The sequence below is a fragment of the Anabrus simplex genome, chromosome 7 (assembly GCF_040414725.1).
Source record: "Anabrus simplex isolate iqAnaSimp1 chromosome 7, ASM4041472v1, whole genome shotgun sequence".
Lineage (NCBI taxonomy): Eukaryota > Metazoa > Arthropoda > Insecta > Orthoptera > Tettigoniidae > Anabrus > Anabrus simplex.
Window position 1 is genome coordinate 214,979,096 of NC_090271.1, and position 21,218 is coordinate 215,000,313.

The following is a 21,218-nucleotide window of genomic DNA, read 5'->3' on the forward strand; positions in this document are numbered from 1 at the left end:
CTACACAAGGGATAGTTAAATCATTGATCGATAAATGTTCTCTCCATTTATAAAATTCACTACCCGCCTCATGAAAATCATAATACCACAAATACTGCGAGAAATAAATCATATGCAGACTCGAGCGAGTAAGCAGTGTGAGCGCGTATGCTGAGTGAGTGCTGAAATATGGGGATGTGTATGAGGACGAAGGGAGAGAAAATAGGGAAGATGGCAGGGTTGCTGGTGGCGGTTGTGCTGGTAGAGCTGCTTATCATAGGTAGTGCGGAGATAAAACCCAGGGCCTGGTCCTATTGGTTCCCTAGGGTGTGAAGAGATTGAGGCGTTAAAAGAAGTGGTGAGGGAGGCGTGTCAGATAAAACAATTAAATGAAATGAAATGGCGTATGGCTTTTAGTGCCAGGAGTGTCCAAGGACAAGTTCATCTCGCCAGATGCAGGTATTTTGATTTGACTCCCATAGGCGACCTGCACATCGTGATGAGGATGAAATGATGATGAAGGCGACACATACACCCAGCGCCCCGTGCCATCAAAATTAACCAATTATGGTTAAAATTCCTGACCCTGTCGGGAATCGAACCCGAGACCTCTGTGACCAATGGCCAGTACGCTAACCAGTTAGCCATGTAACCGGACATTAAAGGAAATTATAAAATATGACAAACTAAGCTCTCAAGAAACAAACTCAATAACAGTTGAAACTCGACAACGAGGTATGGAAACTGGGCGAAGTGCAATGCAAAGCCCAATAACTCATGACGAAGAAGGAGAAGAAGAAGAAGAAGAAGAAGAAGAAGAAGAAGAAGAAGAAGATAATGTAGGCGATGTCAGCTGATAAGAAAGCACCTCTTTAGCAGAACTTCGAATAATAGTTTCTATGTCCTCCAAAAGAAAGCCAGGGGTAATTTTCGTAATGGTGCCACCTGCCAGGGGTATTTTAGTTTCGGCCATATATATTTATTTTTCTCCTTCCGCTTTTCCCACACCTTGAGGGTCGCGGTTGCGATCTGTGTCCTGTTTTGGTCCTGTTTTACGGCCGGATGTCCTTGCTGACTCCAACCATATGTGGAGGGATATAATCACTATTTCATATTTCTGTGGTGGTTGGTAGTGTGTGTGTTGTCTGCATATGAAGAGGAGAGTGTTGGGACAAACACAAACAACCTGTCCCCGAGCCAGGTGAATTAATCACACCCGATTAAAATCCCTGACCCAGCCATTCACATTATTTATAGTCCACTCTCCTCACCAGAGTGAGGGTATTTTCACCTGAGTGGCCTGCCGCACCCCTTCAGGGTGGGAATGAGAGCAATGTTTTTTTTAATATAGCGCCAGCGGTTGCAAGGTAGGCTTTGGCCTATAAATTGCTACGGCTTGTCTGCGGTCCGATAGCTCTGCACTGCGACCGGCCAACCGAGCAGAGGCCTCAGGGGCTCTGAACTTTGGAGCGTGGGTTGGCGACCACGGGGCCCTCAGCTGAGTCCTGGCATTTCTTCTACTTACTTGTGCCAGGCTCCTCACTTTCATCTATCCTATCCGACCTCTCTTGGTCAATTCTTGTTCTTTTCCGACCCCGACGCTATTAGGTTTGCGAGGGCTAGGGAGTCTTTCATTTTCACGCCCTTCGTGGCCCTTGTCTTCCTTTGACCGATACCTTCATTTTTCGAAGTGTCGGACCCCTTCCATTTTTCCCTCTGATTAGTGTTAAATAGAGGATGGTTGCCTAGTTGTACTTCCTCTTAAAACAATAATCACCACCACCACAACCGAGCAGAGGAGTGGTGGTCGCCGCTCTACCGTGGCCAGAATATGCCACAGCCACCAAACCTCTAACTTTCTCCACGCATTTCCTTCTCCGATACAAATCTTCTGGCCTGAGAGATGACGTCACCGTTTAGGAGGCCCGCCTTCCCATTCAGAGGAAGAATGAAAACATTTAGTAGTATTAGTAGTAGTAATTTATACGTTGCTTTGTCGTTTTCTTGTGTACTAAAACACTAAGGCTACCATCAGTTATTTAGGGCAGCGATGATTACTGTGGTTTTAATATCAATAGTGTGATAGTACTTGTAAGGCTTGTAGTGCACTATATATGAATGTGAGTTAGGTGATAAAAATGATGCATTGCTGTGTTCCGAGACGTACTTCAGACACTGCAAAGAAAGAAGAAAATGTGACATTCCATCTGTTTCCTACTGATCAAAGTTTACTAGAGGGGTGGAAATTACCGGGCGAGTTGGCCGTGCTGTCAGGGGCACGCGGCTGTGATCTTGCTTCCGGGAGATAGTGGGTTCGAATCCCACTGCCGGCATCCTGAAGATGGTTTTCCGTGGTTTCCCATTTTTACACCAGGCAAATGCTGGAGTTGTACCTTTATTAAGGCCACGGCCGCTTCCTTCCAACTCATAGGCCTTTCCTATCCCCTCGTTGCCATATTACATATATCTGTGTCGGTGCGACGTAAAGCATCTAGCAAAAAGAGGTGAAAATTTTCCATTTCGAGGCAAGGTGAAAAACTAGATTCTTTATGGTCATCCAAAAGATCATCTAAAATGTGTGGCAAGTATTTCCTGGAATCTGACGTTAGTATTATCACCACAAAGAGGGGTATTGTGTGAATTTGAAGAGTTGTTTATTGAGACAACCTGGAAACAGACACAGTAAAAATATCCAGCCCAGCCTGGAATTCAACCCGAGACCCATTGAACAGAAGGCTGTGATGCTGACCATTAAACCAAGGTGCCAGGCTGATAGAGTAATAGAAGACGTAGAAAATTTCATAATGTAAAAGGTGCTTGGTAGAGTGAATAAAATGGTCCAAAATGACCCAATAAACCAAATGTAAATACGATACTGTCAAACTAACTGTCCCAGAGAGGAGAACCTTTTTTTTTTTTTGCTAGGGGCTTTACGTCGCACCGACACAGATAGGTCTTATGGCGACGATGGGATAGGAAAGGCCTAGGAGTTGGAAGGAAGCGGCCGTGGCCTTAATTAAGGTACAGCCCCAGCATTTGCCTGGTGTGAAAATGGGAAACCACGGAAAACCATCTTCAGGGCTGCCGATAGTGGGATTCGAACCTACTATCTCCCGGATGCAAGCTCACAGCCGCGCGCCTCTACGCGCACGGCCAACTCGCCCGGTGAGAGAGAACCTGTTTAATGAGGAAAGATGTGTGCATTAGGTCATTTCTTCTTCTTCTTCTTCTAAGGATGGTATAATTTTTCCCTGTAGTTAATGTTCATTGAAAATACTCTTGTCAGTTCACGTATGACGTGAATTTCTTTTCTTCTAGCGTGGTGAGCGGGGTTCGGGACAGCGAGTGAAGGGAGAGGTACAGGACTTCTGCAAACTTCGAGATAAGTGTTTGGCTGATGGCATCTTGTTTGAGGATCCAGAATTCCAGGCAAGGGATAAATCCATCTTCTGCAGTGAAACTTCAGATAAGCCATTCCAATGGAAGAGGCCGCTGGTAAGTAGTGTTTTATTAATATTTTATAAATATTGGATGAAAAGAAGGTTGTTTCTGAAATCCTTACACTGGAGACTTAGTGAATCCCCAAGAAAGTACGACCTTAGATTAAACTTATGGTATGTAGTTAGCTTGTAGTGACCGTTGTTTAAAGGAACAAAGGAACTTGTTTATCAATTCCCGAGCCCATGAAGCAGAACCCACAGGTACCAGCTGTATCCCGCTTGCTATTATTTAGCACTGCGCCATCCCTGTGTCCAGGACCGGTCGCGAAGAAATGCAGACTAGCATAATCTCAGGGCTAGTTGATTGTCATAATTTTTAACGTGAATTCCGGGAAAGACGCGAAAGACTTCTTAACGAACGAATCATTTGCCCAAGTCCCCATCGAAGGAATCATCAGTTTCGGCAAGGAAAAATTTCATAGTACATCTTAAATTTAAAAATATGAAAGGCTTAAACTAATTGATGAATAGGAATTCCGATATATCTTAATCATAATTATTTATTCAAAATAGAAAAATTAAGAAAAGAAAATTTAATTGAAGGAAAATTGTCATCTGATATAAAATTCATTAATTCTGCTTAGTCGTAGTAACTAAGATTGTTGATCAAAAATACGATAATTATTTACAATAAAAAGTATTTAAATTTGAAATTTGAAATGAACTCACATGGCATCTTCACATCATCAACCACATTATAAATGTTCATAAATCAAAATCAAAGTTTCTTTAAATTATTTACAAATCATCTTGGAAAGTACAGGAGAATAGTCCTTGTCGGCATCATATTTCACTTTTCTTCTTGTTTTTGCTTACGATGAGCATTGGGTTTCGTTTGTTGTAGGATTGTTAATTCATTTAAAATGCGTCAGAAAAAAGATAAGTATATCAAGTTAGCAATAACATGTGCTAATATTCATATTAATATCTAATATAATTTGTCAACATAAATATATCATTCATCTCATTAATCTTCAATACAAATTGACCACAAAAATGTAACTAATGAGATATTTTCTCACATGAATATCTGAACTCTAACATATTACCTTGTGTCATTTACTAAAACAGGTAAAGGATATCATTCATGAAGAGTCTATGAATTATCTAACCTCCTGGAATTATTTATAAAGAAATAATAATGCCTAATGGTATGGTTCGGTGTATGCCATGTTTACCTTCGAGGAAAATTCAACATTATGGCAGATATCTAGGTTAAAATTAATCAACTTGCTACTCAACACTTCCTAAAATTATTTATAGCGATGATCTACTTATGCCATAACTTATTATAAACACCACAGTATGTTTTCACCATCGTAGGATGTGGATTACTTGTCAATGACTGATCATCGTGGTATCATGAATATGATCCTGGACTGCGTCATATATTTTCCTCTTTTTCTTCATATTAATCACTTTCTTCTTTACCGACGTAGCAACACGTATTCCAACTTTCTATCCTTCCTTAAATTCTTTTAAAACCTCAATTCACTTTCTTCTCATATATCATGCCGTTTTTCTTCTTTTTCTTCATAATAATTCTCATATGTACCTCAACTTGACGCTTGGAATCATTTAATTCTTAATTATACACTTGATTAATCCAATATCTTCTTAACTATTCTCATCACATCTTCGAATTATTCTCATATCCATTATATTATCCTACTTTGACATCCTGTGGCAATATTCAACTTTCATTATCCATAATATTAATCATCACTCACATATAACCTTAAATATTCTATCGATATACATCTCACAATGCATATGGAACATCCTTTCAATATGTTTAAACTTCACAGCAATGGCACTAATGTATAATTCACTTTACACTCCCTAACTGGGATAGGTAATGTCTTTCAGATGACTACCTATATTCATGTATTTTGACACAAATGTAAAATGATTCGGCCAGAATCTAACATATTTGAGATATTTTGAAGAATACAATGATCAACCAACTATTCACAAAGGATTAAGATGATTAAATTGCAATTTATAACATTTATCTACCTTACATTACTGAAAAACTTGTATTTCCTTCGGCTCCTCCGGGATTGGATTAATTTCTCCTCGACATCTACAGCTCTGGTTTGGCAATCACATCCTGCCGTAGGTCATCAGGATGCTCTGGGAAATGAAGATCTTCGTTGCCGTCATCTCAGTTTAGCCTCCTCCGGACAATTTCACCATAGTCTTAGAAATCCATGGCAGTCAGATCTTGCGCAAATGGGATTCAAGAATACATATATGAAGTTGGTTGCATCATAATGTTGAATTCAAAGCCTTCTAACAGTATAGTTTGATTGATAATTCTTTCGCCTTGAATTTAATTGTGATAACGTTTGCAGATTACCAATATGTATACCCTTTTCTCAATGTTATATATCGTAGTTATTATATATCGTAGTTACCTACTGTTTTATAAGCTCAGTTAGTTATTGCCGTGTAGTATCGAATTATTTTCCTTCTAAATGTATAAAGGCTTAGTTTTCGCCGTGATGAAATTTCATGTACAGATTTTGTCTATAATTCTCGTCTTATTTGACGGTTTCAGTTACTGCTTTTTTAATTATGCGTCCTCTAATTAATGTAGACCTCAAAAATCGTATTCTTGTAACGATTTTCTTCCAAATCTCGAGACTATATACGCTTTTTCAGTCTCTTCAGATCAACACGTCAGTTCTGTAAGTTTGCTCATTCAATTATCATTTTACAATAGTACAGTATCTTAATAATTCTGAGTCCTTTTTTTTTTTGTATCAGCTACTGCCATGTTGATCTTTACTATTCCGATCTCGCGTTATATGTTATCTCCTATATATGAATGATTGAGTTTAGGCATCATGTTTAACTTTGATATCGCCAATTGCGACTAATTTAGCTCCACTGAATTATCATCTTATGATAGTGAAATGGCGCATTATTCCCCCTAGGTCGATTTAAATATATTGCTCGCGATATATTTACTTCATTTCCGTCTACTTAAGTTAAATGTGACTTTACGCTGTCCTGAATTATTATCCTCTCTTTCTCTTGACTAGAATGTGTGACTTTTCATTTGGACTTTCATTTTTTTCTTCGACGTTCTTTACTATTTCAATTCTCTCCAACATTTCTTCCTCCATTACATTAATATCTTCCTGTTCTTTGTCTTGTTTTAAATATTCCTCCATCTTGTTTTTCATTTCCTGTCCCTCTATACTCATATGCTCATTATCATATACCTCTTCATTTATGACTCTCCCTCGTGTCACTTCACTGTTGTGTTCACGGATAGGAAACCTAATTTCTTGTTTTTCCAAATCTATGTTTATTCCTGTCATTGTCATAAAATTTATCCCCAGTACCACATTATATGTATTTTGTTCATTACAATGAACGGATGTTCAACGTTTTTTCTTCCTATGCCGATCTTTAAATATATCTGAACTTTACATTCGACTGACTTATCTGGTATGATTCCTCTTATTTTAACTTTTGACACCGTAATTATTGGTACCTTAATATTTTGACCAATTTCGTGAAATAGTTCTTGTAGTATACTAATGGTCACGCCAGAATCTATTAAGCAGTGTGTTCTCATGCCGTTTATACTTACTATAATTGTAGATAGATTATATTGATGCTTTTCCGGAGTTGTTGTTAATCCTGTATTAATTCATTAGATCCTACTTCCCAAGATTCGATTTGTGCTATTATCCAACTTAGAATTTTGCAATTTTCTTCCTCTCTAACATTTTCTATCTTCCCATCTATCCAGTAATAGGCGGGGTTTTTTATCCTCAGTTGTCTCTAGTCTATAATCAAGAGATCTTTCAGTCGGATTTAATCCCTGCTCCTCTCGTTCCTTTCTCTTGTATCTTTGTAACTCGAGATTTTCCGCTCCTTCGATGTCTTCATTCACGTCCTTATCCTTAATTGCGCGTTCCCATTTGTCTTTATTTCGGATCGCTTCTTTCAGATCCTGAATATATCTTCAATTCCTATACTCCCTGTTCTTATCACTTCCATCTTCTCCTCCTTCGTATCTTTGCCTCCTTTTGTAATTAAATCTATCCCTGTTTCCTCTAAATTGATTTCTATGTCGGTAATAAGGTATTTGCACCTGTCTTCTTCTCTTCTTCTTCCGTCTCGTTCAATCCATTCCCTACTTCCATAGCTTCTTTCATTTCCCCCTTGCTCATTTGGTATGTTTTGTCTGGGTTTTCCTGGGTTAAAATATTTATCATTTCTTGTATTTCGCATTATTCTACTTGTAGGATGTACAGTGATCATGTCCAGCTGTCTCAAGGTATTTTTATCTCGATTGCTGACTCTACGTGTGCATCTGCCAGTAACCTTTGTACATCTGGCGGAAATTGTTTTTGAATGGTCTTAATCGCTTCCAACTCACTCGGAGATGTATCTAGATCATGGAAACGATGAAATTGGTACGCGAAATAATCACTGAATCTAGTTTGCCCATTAGATACGTTACCTTTAGAATATAATTCCAGTGTTAGATTTTGCTGAACTTCCGAATTCCAAACCCTCCTTAAGAATGCTGTTTTAAAGTCGTCATATTCGCGAACACTGTATACAAATGCTTGGAACCAAAGTTAGGGTTGGAATTTAAATGTTTTCTATTTCTCTCAACTTTTTATCTTCAGGGATTTTATTCTCCTTGAGGAATGTTTTCGGAGATGTGCTTGCTGAATTATTAAAGTGCTTTGATCGGTCGTCATAAGTCTTGATAATATTGATTATAGCTGGGTTTCCATTACTATTTCCCGCTTTCATCTCATTACTACTTTGGTTAGTTTGGGCTGTCATCGTAGGTGTCGTTTCTCTTTCATTTATGTGAAACTCCATTGCCCTTTGTCTCTCGTTATAGCTAGACATTACCGATTTAGTCACCTGGGGTTCATTTCATACATCCTGTATCTCTTTCTGAATTTGCCTAATTCCTTCCTTTGTTCTGTCTATTCTGCAAATAGCCTCGACTTTATTCCGTTCTATATCCTCCATTATATCTAATTTTTCTCCAATCTGATCTCGGTGTACTATGAAATTCAATTCCATTGTTTTATTCGTTATTTCAATTCTCTCATTAATCTTATTTATTCCTTCCCGGCATTGTCCCCATTTTCCTTGTGAGTCAGTGTTTAAAGTCTATATATTTTCGGCTAACTTCTTAATTTCGTCTTCCTTTAAATTTTGAATATAATTCCTATATTCCGATACTTCCCCTCTAAGCCCGCTAACTACCTCATGTATCTCCCCATTTTTATTCTCCATAATTTTGATCATTTCTCCTCTTAAATTTGTTATATCATTCTTGATTTTAACTATTTCTGATCCAATTTCTCCAGCTTCTATTTTAATGATCTCATTCTGTCACTCTTCCGAATTTCTAATTTCTTCTATTTGTTTTTGCTGTAATTCTTCCTGTTTCTGCTGTCCTTCCTGTATATTTCTGACCATCTGTTCGATTATTTCTTGTTGTTTTTCCTCCTGCCTTCTATTCATTTCTTCCATAATTTTTTGTTGCTTCTCCTCCTGTCTTCTACTCATTTCATCCATCTGCTTCTGTTGTCCTACTCTCATTTCCTTGATAATTTCTTGTTGTTTCTCTTCTTGTTTTCTTATCATCTCTCTCAAAATTTCCAACATTCCTCTCTGTTCTTCTCATGCTTTTTCTATTTCTCCTTGGATACTTCTTATCGTTAATCCGTTTTCTGTAATTTCCCCTCATGTTCCTTTCGATAATCTTCAAATTGCACTCTTATTTGACTCAAAGTAGACATCCTGATAAATGTTTTGGTTCTCTAATGGTCTATGAATGCTACCAATATAAATAGTCCATCATTGGACATTATAAATTTTCCAGCTAACTCATTCCTGGTTGCCAGCGTTTCGCCCTCGTGTGCTAGGTTGGGCTCATCGGTTGGTACCTAGCACACCTACCAAGACGCTGGCTAGTGCATGCTGTGGAGGCCACTGCGTAGACTACTTGGAGCCACCGGCAGTGCCAATGCACTATGAGAGACTTTGTCGCTTTACCAAAAATAGATGCCTGCTTGGCTATCAGATGATATAGATGATGGTTCCCATAGGGAATCTGAAATATTTGTCCCGAATGAGTAAATTTATAATAGCAATATAAATGGTCCATTATTGGACATTATAAATTTTCCAGCTAACTAATTCCTGGTTGCCAGCGTTTCGCCCTCGTGTGCTAGGTTGGGCTCATCAGTTGGTACCTAGCACACCTACCAAGACGCTGGCTAGTGCATACCGTGGAGGCCACTGCGTAGGCTACTCTCTTGCGGTCTTTCTCTGGCCTTGAAGTAGGGTGCCAAATTCCTTTGCGCCATTCCTGCGGTCGCGAAGAAATCCAGACTAGCATACTCTCAGGGTTAGTTCATTGTCATAATTTTTAACGTGAATTCCGAGAAAGACGCGAAAGACTTCTTAACGAACGAATCATTTTCCCAAGTTAACGATGGACGTCTCCATCCTACGAGTAAACAGCTTCCGCAAGGAAATAATTCATACTAAACCTTAAATCTAAAAATATGAAATGTTTAAGCTAGATGATGCATAAGAATTCCAATATATCTTAATCATAATCATTTATTCAAAATCTAAAAGCCAAGAAAAGAAAATGTAATTGAAAATTGTCTTCTGATATCATCATCCTTTCATTAATTAGTCCTATGGAAGAACTGTTACGGTCTATACAAAAGATTTGCATTTTCACGCCATCTCTTCCTGGGGCGTTCCAGAGATCTCTTCCCACTAGGGCAGTAGTTTATGACTGCTTTGGGGATCCTGCTTCTGCCCATCCTGTTTAGGTGTTCTAGCCAATTTCTCTGGTACTCATAGATGTATTCCTATATATGTCTGCTTTTAAGGTCATTCAGCACATCTGTATTTCTTTTGTGTTCCCACTTAGTGACTCCCGCTGTTCGCCGCATGTATTTCATTTCAGCTGTAGTTATTCTTCTCTCATCACATTTCCTCAGGGTCCAAGCTTCACTTACATAGCAAAGTACAGGTCTTGCCAAGGTTTTGTAGATTCTTGTACGGGTGTGCTTTTGAACTAATGATGGACTAAAAACTTTATTGATGATTCCCAGACATCTGTTGAATGTGGAGATTTTCTCGGGTATGTCCATATCTTCAAAGAAAAACAGTTCGTAGCCGAGGTATTTAAATTAATTTACTCTTTCCAAAATGTTATTTAAGCAGCTCTTGCTTCATACTGATTTTTTGCCACAGAAAGCCATTCTCTTAGCTTTCTCCGGGGATATTCTCATTGAGTATTTTTCTGAGACTAGGTTTAGATTATACATTGAACGCTGTAAATCATCTTCTGAGGTGACGACCAGCACTAAGTCATCTCCAATAATATTGTGTCCAGCTGAAGATTTCTGTTAATGCGGATGGAACCACGTCTTGTTTCTCTAAATACTCGTATGAGAGAATTCATATAGATTATGAACAGGAGAGGGGGAAGACCGCAACCATGTCTTACTCCTGTGTTTATTGTTTTCAACTCTGGTAATTTATCGTTGACCTTTACGGAAATCAGGTTATGATTGTAAGGGTTACTTATGTTCTGTACTATCTGTTGTGGGGTGTGGTCAGATATTAAAATATCAAGTAAGGTATTGCGGTTTACTTCGTCAAAAGCTTTTTTGAAGTCCACAAAGGCAATATGTGTTTCTACATTAAATTCCCTGTGTTTTTCTAGACGGATTTTCATTGTGAAATAGCCATCGCAACAAGATTTTCCCTTTCTGAAGCCGAATTGTTCTTCTCCCAGAATGTTCTCATAGTGTTTATACAGTTTATTTTTAATTATGTCGGCGTATATTTTATAACCAGAATTAAATAAGCATATGCCTCTGTAGTTTTCACAATCATTTTTGTCACCTTCCTTGAAAATGGGTATAATTATTGTTTTATTCCAGTTTTCAGGTGGGTTTTCGCCTTTCCAAATTCTATTTAGGAACTGGATGAATCTTTCTTGGAAAGATTCGCATGCATATTTGAATAACTTTATTTTTAAGTCTTCTTCCCCAGGTGTTTTATTGCAGTTTATTATTTTCAGGACTGCAACTAGTTCTGCCATTATAATGCGTTCGATGTGTGCATTGTCTGAGTGAATATATGAATAGGTGAGCTCTTCTGTGACCATAAATTTTGAAAGTGATTTGACCAAGTGTTGCAGGAGATTGTGTTGATTCTGAATGTGTCTTTAGTTTCCCTATTTAAATTTTGAAATTTTTTAAGTCTGTTGTTGAGGTCTGGTTATGCCATTTTCTAAATGGGATACAAATTCTTCCCAATTCCTCCTATGGCATTTGCGCACTTCTCTCTTGGCAATTGCTCGCTTTCAATGCTATTATATTTTATCCTCACCTTTCTTAGTACGTGAGTACTTTCTGTAGGCCTTCTGTTTGTCTTTTATAATTTTCTAGATGTTTCATTCCATATTCTGAGTCCCCTGTTCCTCTGCCATTTCGTTTTGGTGCCAAGGCTTTCTTTGGCTGCTTGTTTTAAGATGGTTGTTAGGTGTTTCCATTCCTCTTCATTTTCTACTGTTGGAGTTGATTGCGTTATATCAGCTAGTCGTTGTTGGTAGAGCCATCTAATACTAGGATCATGAAAAAGTTGTACTTTGTAGAAAGAGGTTGTATTTGATTTTGTTGGTTTCTTCATCTTGCTGTGCCATCGAGGTTTTATTCTAATGGGGCAAATTAATAGGTAGTGATCTGTTTCTAATTCTGGGCCTTAAAAACTCTTGTATCTAAAACCATATCTGCTAGTTTGAAATTGCAAATAGCTTAACCTAGTATTGATTTCGTGCCACTTGCTTCCCATGTGTACTTATGGCTGTCTCTATGATTGAAAGAACCATCCATTACCTTAAACTGATTGTAAGTGTTGTTGATGTTACAGACTTGTTCACCAAAGTGTCAATTGACTGTCCAACTTTCGCATTACCTTTTCTTGCATTGAAGCAAATACAGTAGAGACAATACGCGACACTTCCAGATTTAGCTTTGTTAAAATGGGAGACAAGTCGCAAGTGGCGCTCCTAGTGGCATGACATGACAATTCGCGCTAAATTCAAATATCACTGGAAATGTACATACGGAAATGGACAAATAAATTACGTCTAGAAAGCACTTCTCGATAGATGAATGAAGAATTATTTAACAGGTTATTATTTAAAGACTGAAATTAGACATATAATCAAGATGTAAAATGGACTGCTGTGAAAGGGCTTGATTTTTCATTTATGCATTACTTTGAAGCCTACTAACAGAATAAAATCTATAAATTTAGCCTCCAAAGCATTCAAACTTCCCTATAACTAATACTTGCCATGATGCCATTACATTAGGGTAAAGCAAGTTTGCATCGTCATATTGTTTCAACAAAATATGTACATTTCTTAAATCACCCATATTTTCTTCAATCCTTGACAACGAATTACGGCATTCCAAATGGAGTAACTTGGAACACAACCAGCCACACTCATATGCATATGTATTTTCCTGAATTAAATCAAACCCACAGATCACACCTACAACAACACATCGGTATTGAAGGTTAACTGCTGCACTATACAATAAAATATGCGTATTATATTTTAAGCCATTTAAAATATGGGTCGAGCAGGTCATACGATAAAATATGCGTAATATATTTGAAGCCAGTTAAAATATGGGTCGAGCAGGTCAGAATATTATGAATTACTATAAAAATGTCTTTGTCACTGGAAGAATATCTATGCAAACACAATATTACTTACATTTTCTTGTCACGAGGGAAACGGAAGAAAGACTGCGCATTCTTCTCTCCTTCATAGTTACTGCAGCCAAACACAGCACATACCTTTCCCCTCATGTTGAGAGGAGATATCAAGGAATGACACACGCTACTATTTAATTATGTAAACTCACTGAAAACGCATAAATAACACCAACAACTTCACACACAAATACACGTGCTCTTATGACAGAATCAGTAGTTCTCAGGTCAATCCGCTGGAGAGCTCTAATAGCTGTCCCTCGATATCACGCTGAGTGTCGCGTATTGTCTCTACTGTATTTGATTGAAGTCACCCATCAATAAGAGATAATAATTCCTATTAATTTTATTCAAAACCTGTTGCAGTTTGTTGTAGAAATCTTCATTTTTGTCTTTTTCGCCTTCTACTTGGGCATATACTCCAATTACAGACAGGTATCCCCTAGGTATTTTCAGACGAATCCCTATTATTCGTTCATTCCAGAAGGTGCAATTTGTAATGGCAGATTTAAACCATTTATGTGTCATAATCATTATTCCTGCTTGTGCTCGATTTTCGGAAATTACACCAGCGGTAAAACTGTAGGTTATTTTGTGTCCGTTTTGTACCTTCAAGGTTATAAACTTCATTATTGGTTCCGTATTGAATTAAGATTACATATAAAATAAATACAACGTTTAATCCACCTACTCAATACTTTACATAAATAGCGATGTTTACAAAAACATTACAATAAGTTACGAAGTAATAGTTTCGACCCTGTGTGGGTCATCAGCCTAGCCAAGATGCATATGTCTATGCCAAAGTCTTAAAACAGAATTACACGGTGGAATGAAATATAAAAGAATGAATTGAGTACATGATGGAATGATGTACATAAAATGGTGAATCTATGAACTGTTATAGATGTAACAATGTTATGTTTAATAGTGACAAATAAATTCTTTAGAGTTATGTCACGTATAATTAAACTATATGAATATTTATCATACAATTATTATAAAATTGAATAAAATGAGCTCTGTTCACGAATATTCTAAAATTGCTCATTTACAATCGTAATATGCCGGTTTTAAAGAGAAATTCAAATGCTTCTATTGAGTCCTAGAAGATATAAAGTTCAACATTGGCTTCATCCTCGTCATGGAGCGCAGGTCGCTTACGGGAGTCAAATAAAAAGACCTGCACCTGGCGAGACGAACTTGTCCTCGGACACTCCCGGCACTAAAAGCTATATGCCGTTTCATTTTTTGTCATAAACTGATTGAAATTATCCCGACACACTCCGTAATATCTAACCCGGTCTCGAAAGCCAAGAATAACGGCCGAGAGAATTCGTTGTGCTGACCACACGACACCTTCGGGCTGAGCAACGGTCTCTTGGTAGGCCAGGGCCTTTCAAGGGCTGTAGTGCCATGGGATTCGGGGGGAATACTATGATGAACCAGTGTGTTACGTACCAGCAGTATCAGAAAATGTATGAACCAGAGGAATGCCATGCTAAGAAAGAACATTATATAATTCCCCATCCCATAATCCCATCTGTCGGAGTTGAGTGGCAGCACATCACAGCAAACAATGGTCAATGTAATGTTATTGTTGATCAATGTTATGCACTTTCAATATTGTAGGCGTTCACATTTAGGTTTCTTCCGACTCTGAAATACCACTCTTATCATAGTCCAAGACCAACTACAATATTATCAGACCTGAATGCATTTATCGATACTGACAAAATGGCTGCCACATTGGGCTACGTGATAGCCGGCGTGTGCGGCGATGTTTACATTCAGTTTTATTTAAACCGCGCACATGTGTGGTTGTTTGAGGTTATCTTGCTACTGGAATTCGTGACTTAATTATCCACCGAAAATTTGTGTGTGTTAAATAGTGTTGCAGTGTCCTTTTATCGGCTCTTTTATTGGTTATCTAGATATTTTAATGTGTTAGTGATGTTTTGAGTACTTATAGGTTATTTCAGTAAGTGGTGTGAAAGTGACTAACTTACAGACATTACGTCATTCAACTGTGAAGTTCAGAAGAAATTCATTAAACCATTCACTGTAATAGTGAAGGAATATTGTGTTGTTTGTGAAGGTAGATGATGAGTCATTTATTAACGTTCCAACAGTGAGTTTTAAAGTTTCAAGTTCATTTGCAGTTCAAGTGTTTCACAAACATGTGTGTTTGCCTACAGAGCATTTTAGGTTTATATTGGAATGTAATGATTGTAAAGACCTGAAATGTGACAGATCGACGAAGTTTGATAATTTGGTAAGTCATCTCACAAGTTATTCTGATGATAATATTGGTCGCACTGATAAAATTTCTCTTTTAATGAAACTTTAAAAAAATTCACTTGAGTTAGACTATGACTTTAATGCAGAGAGAACTAGTAAAATAAAACTGGAACAGTTAGAGCTCTCTATGACTAATCAAATAAGATACCTACTCTCTAGAATGACTGGTATGGACTGTGGTATTCTCTTATTAGACCAAACGCTGATAAGACATTTGCTGTTTTAAGTAAAGTGGTCAAGCTTGATGTTGGTACAGAGTCAGTCTGTAAATTTACAACTACTAAGGCCAAATTTTCAGACCTTAAAAAGTTGTTTCGTTCAGAGAAGAGATTGGTGCTAAAAAGTGGCTCGATATTTATCTAGGAAAGCTCCTGTTCCTGGTCTGGAATTGGTTAAAAGTCAAGGTGTGGATATTTCTGATGGCACAATCCAGTTTCTAAAATTAACTATAAAGTGGTGGTCAGTATGTAATGTACTGCGTCCCATGAAAGGTACATATACCAGAAATTAAGATACTAGTCCAATTACTGGTCCTGATGACATGAAACTTTCATTCGTTATATGTTTAAAAACACACATAGACTTATGACACATGTCATAAACAGAAGGAAGATTGACACACACACACACTTACCACAGTGATAGAATTGTGTAAATATATTTTCAATAAGTACCATTGGTCTTCTGTGCTTGCTGCGAAATTGCAGACAGATAGTTCAAAGGGAAGATTTGGTGTCTACAGGAGATTGAGTGGTTGCACTTATAATGCTTCTGCTGAACAAATTCTTGAGTCTGAAAGACAGCTCAAAGGGTTAGGTGTATTGAAGATGGGGTCCGTGGAAAACTTGGTGAATTTTCTTCGAAAGTCTTTGCGCGTGATGATTACAACAATAGCCATGATGGAATAATTGATAATTTAGATGCGTTACAGCCTGCATTAGAAGTAGTAGTTCACAAGTTCACATCACAGTTCCCCTTGAAACACTGTGGCTTTTACAAGTGATTGAAATATTATGTAAAAAGTGTGATGTCTGCCTTGAAGTGATGCAGACTGAAAATTAATTGCTTGTGGATAGTGACAGGGAAATGATGTATTTTAATCTAGTGAAGAGAGGTAGTTTGAAGTGTCTATCATTAATGGTCATGTCCTTGTGTTGTGCTGGTAACGTGTTCAGACTTTTTCAGGTGTTAATTAGTGACAGTTACAAACCAGAATTTCTTAAGTTATAGAATCAAAGAGAGGCACTGGTAGTGTTAGGATTAGAGTTAATTGAGGGTAGTATATGTAACCTTAATTATGAGTGTCAGTACAGTGTGAAGTTGAAAACTATGATTAAAAAGTGTGTTAAGGTGTTAGCAAATGTTTTAATCAATAATTATGATTTTCTTATAAATACACCTTTAATTGAATATTTCAAGTAGGACTAGGCTTGTGAATGTGTATTTGTTGAGAATATTGTTTCATTGTCCTGTGTAATTTGTGTTTTCCTTGTTATGTTGTCCATTGATGTGATTTACCAACGGATGTTGGTTTAATTTTGTCATTTTCAAGTGTACTGACTGTGGGGTTATGTTAGTGAGTCATGTGTATATTTAAAGTACAGTAGTCTAGGTTGCTGAATGTCTTATTTACTGAGTATGCCATTTCACTCTTGTGGATAATTTGTGTTTTTTCTTGTAATGTGTTACTGTTGTTTTACCAACGAATATTAATTACTTACATTTTGTCTTTGTCAAATGAACTGGTGTAGGGTTATGTAAGTTGGTCGAATACTTGTTTCGATTTTGGTATATCATTTTAAACAGTTTCGTGTTTTGTAACTATGGAAACATGATTTACATTACATATACTAATTCTGCTTTACGAATATTATAACGTTATCGCGTTAGTTATATTATTAGGAATTAATGCTTAGCTGCGTCCCACAGCAGAGAGTGAGCCCAATGTTTCCGCCATGTTAGATTCTGCATTAAGGTCTGATAGGTTGTAGTTGGTCTTGCATAGTCGGTACTGTGAAACTGAATAAAACATAAATGATCGGAAATTGCATTCTCTATAACTTTTGTTATGTAGTACTTTTCGATAGGTCCAATAACATAGGTACGTAAACAGTAAATTTTAGGCGCCTTCCCCTAAACTACCATATCATCCCGGGTGAATATTTTTATAGCTTAGGCTCTATTTTCTTATTCCCCGTGGGGCCGATGACCTTCGATGTTAGGCCCCTTAAAACAACAAGCATCATCATCAAGCTTATTCCCCGGCTCTATATACCAATTTCTTTAAATTCTCTTTACCCATTTTCTCGTGGCACGGCGTTGATATAGACTTAGCAACAAAATACAAATTCACGAGTATCTGTGTTATCATAGCCCGTACGGTAAAAATGTATGAGACATAAATTATCGAAAATTTAATTTCATATAACTTTAGTTATGTAGCATGTATCGATAGGACCACCAATAATACACTGCTGTTTGTAGAAAGTGAAACACCAAGATCGAGAACTGTGATCACAATGCAATTTATTCCACATATTAGGGACATTACAAGACAGAAAATTGTCATTTAATGATTACAATTACAGAACTGTACATGCACGGTGACCGTGGAAATTCAGTACGGCGTAGCGCCACCACGCGCTGCATTCAGAGTCGGAGGTCGTGGCATGGAATCAAAGAATGCCTGAATATGCTGCTGGGGAATACTCTGCCACGCGGTTTGTAGGCGCGTCCATAAACCATCAACAGTGGCTGTAGGAGGACCTGAACGAACAAGGTGCCGACCGACCATATCCCAGACATGTTCAATGGGTGACGTATCCGGTGAACGGGCAGGCCAGGGAAGCAGTGGTATCCGTCGTTCTTCGAAGAAGGTTTGCACATTCCTCGCCACATGCGGCCGGGCATTGTCCTGCTAGAATATGACGTCTGGAACGGCCTGCAGGCGGGGCAGTGCCTCTGGCTGTAAAACCTCCCTAATGTAGCGGTAGTTGTTCAGATTGCCCTCAAGACGTAGGAGGCGAGATCGAATGCTATAGGCGATTGCGTCCCAAACCATCACACTTGGCGTTTGTCCGTTATGCCGCTCAACAATATAGTCTGCCCGATGGCGTTCACCACGGCGGCCATCAGTGTAGGATGATTTGAAGCGGGACTCGTCCGAAAACACTACATTTTGCCACTCAGCACGCTCGGCCCTCAGAAGACGGCGTCGAACCGTTGATGCAGACATCCCCACAGCCGTTGCAGTGCTCCAACGTCGAGCCAACACCGTGGACGAAGCTGTTCTATCCGTTACGGCCAAGCGGACAAGATGGCGGTCATCTCGCGCTGTGGTCACATTGTGTTGTCCAGTACCCTGTCGACGCTGTGTACGGTCCTCTTCTCTCCACTGGTTCCACATACGCTTCACTGTTGAAGCAGCATACCCTGTACGAGCCGCAATGTCAAGGAACGACAGACCCATCTCCCGGAGCCCTATCATTCTGCCCCGTTCGAACGCACTCACATGCTGATATTCCCTCCTGCGATGTCGGCGAGGCATAGTGGCACTTAGGTACACGTTTCCACTTCGTATGACGGATCCGCACTGACTGAGCGTTGCGTAACACTGCCCTGGCCGGTCACACACAGAGTGGCACTGCTGGGCCTACGTGCACGCCATCTCTCTGCAATTTAAATCACTTACTATGGTTCCACTGTTCTACACGTCTTCTGATGTTGGCGTGTTTTAGACCATTGCTTCTGAGTGTTTCACCTTCTACAAACAGCAGTGTATAAGTATTTGAGAATTAAATGTTAGACCTTCCCTTAAACTACCATATCACTCAGTGTGAATAAAATTATTTATAGCCTAAATTGTAGTGGTTCATCCCTCGACTTTACATACCGATTTTCATTAAATTCTCTTCAGCCGTTTCCTCGTGATGCGTGTACAAACACACAGACAGATAGACAGACAGAAATTACAGAAAAGTAAAAAATGCATTTCCTTGTTACTGTGGACATGATCGATACAGAAATACCATTATTTTTAAATTCTGAGCAATGTACAGACAAAACTCTTATTTTATGTATATTCTTCTTTCATTTCTTCTTATGTCATATGTACGGTTTTACGTTACCTGACGTTCAGTGGCGTGTGCTGGTATCAAGACGTGGGCTACCACTAGACTTAGGCTACCCCTTTTCGATAGTTGGTTTAGGGAACATCAAGCCTTAAGTATTTTGAGCTACAGCCAACGGAGTTGCCCGCTGTGTTGTCAAGGCTGCTTCACAAGCTACTGCCCTGGCCTCTGCCACCGTCAATACTCAACACCTGATCAATCGAGTTGGTAGCCTAAGGTTTAGCAAATTGAAGTCCAGCTTTGAGGCTAAATGGATAGAATGCTTTTCTTTGGTCCGACGGCCTCGGTTCAATTTTCAGAATCAACCCCTCATAGTGTTAATTTCCCTGACTTGGGAACTGGGTGTTTATGACGTCTTCGCCACTCATTTTATCCTTATTAGGTCACCACCAAGCCTATGTAGATGCCATGCACCATTATTATCATAATCGTTGAATAACAATGTTGAATTTTTCAGCGGTCGTATCCATCGTTCAATGGTTAATTATCTTCCTCGGAAGATCAGTGGTGGTGTCCGACCCATGATAACGGGTTCGATTCCAACCAACAAAAGAGAACACTAAATCTGAAAGATTGCGTTTCATTTTAGCAGATCTACCAATAAAAAGAAAACTATATTACTCCTATAACAGCAGCCCTGCAGTGTCTTCCTACAAGGATGTAGAAGTAAACGGGAGTGAAATACCAGCACTCCGTTATCTATATATTTAAGGCAGAAAGATGAGGTGAGGAAGTATACACGATGAGTAACGCATAGATGACAGCAGTGGCGATCTGACGGACCGAAGCCTAGCACAGCTATCGTCCGCCGGTCCCCGCGCCTGTAGGCAGACAGCAGCAGGCCGCGTGAGACGAGTCGATGGGAAGGGACGAGAGTCTGGGCTGCAATATCAGTCTCCGAAGCCTTGTTCTCAGAAATACGTGCGACGTGTTTTCTCATTGCTTTCAAGTTTTGCAAATGGAACAATGTGTCAGATGTTTACAATATAATGTGCTTTAGATTTCCATCGCTCGCATTTGAGGTTTGGGCTTCACTGATAGCCTTGGTAGCTCTCAGTATACGCCACTGTTTACGTTGCTTAACTAACACATTCATTTATTCATTCTCAAGGTTATGGTATTGCATCCTAGCAAAGTTGCACATCCTTATGGGGGTGCTTGTATGAGAAAGACACATTAGTAAACCTGCTGGAGTGATAATACAGTCCCTTCCAGGGTGAAAAACCTGCCACTCCAGCATCTGGTTTAGCGGCACCAGAAGGGAGCAAGAAATTAAGTATATTAAAATTCATGTTTTCTAAAGATATTTAAGTTATTTGATGGTTATGTTATAGATATAGTTAATTATAGTTAATTCTCAAGGTTATGGTATTGTATCCTAGCAAAGTTGCACATCCTTATAGGGGTGCTTGTATGAGAAAGACACATTAGTAGACCTGCTGCAGTGATAATACAGTCCCTTCCAGGGTGAAAAACCTGCCACTCCAGCATC

General features: G+C 38.7%; 1 protein-coding gene across 1 annotated transcript in view; it reads left to right on the forward strand.

Annotated features, from left to right (window-relative positions):
- Positions 1-3,093: 3,093 nt before the first annotated feature.
- The window catches only part of LOC136877780 (calpain-B-like), a gene marked incomplete at its 5' end in the record, with an annotated part of 257,610 nt that continues 239,485 nt past the window's right edge, over positions 3,094-21,218 (forward strand). Inside the window, 2 exon segments of the mRNA XM_068228743.1 lie at positions 3,094-3,112; positions 3,266-3,474. Of these exon segments, the coding sequence (XP_068084844.1) occupies positions 3,094-3,112; positions 3,266-3,474 (228 nt within the window).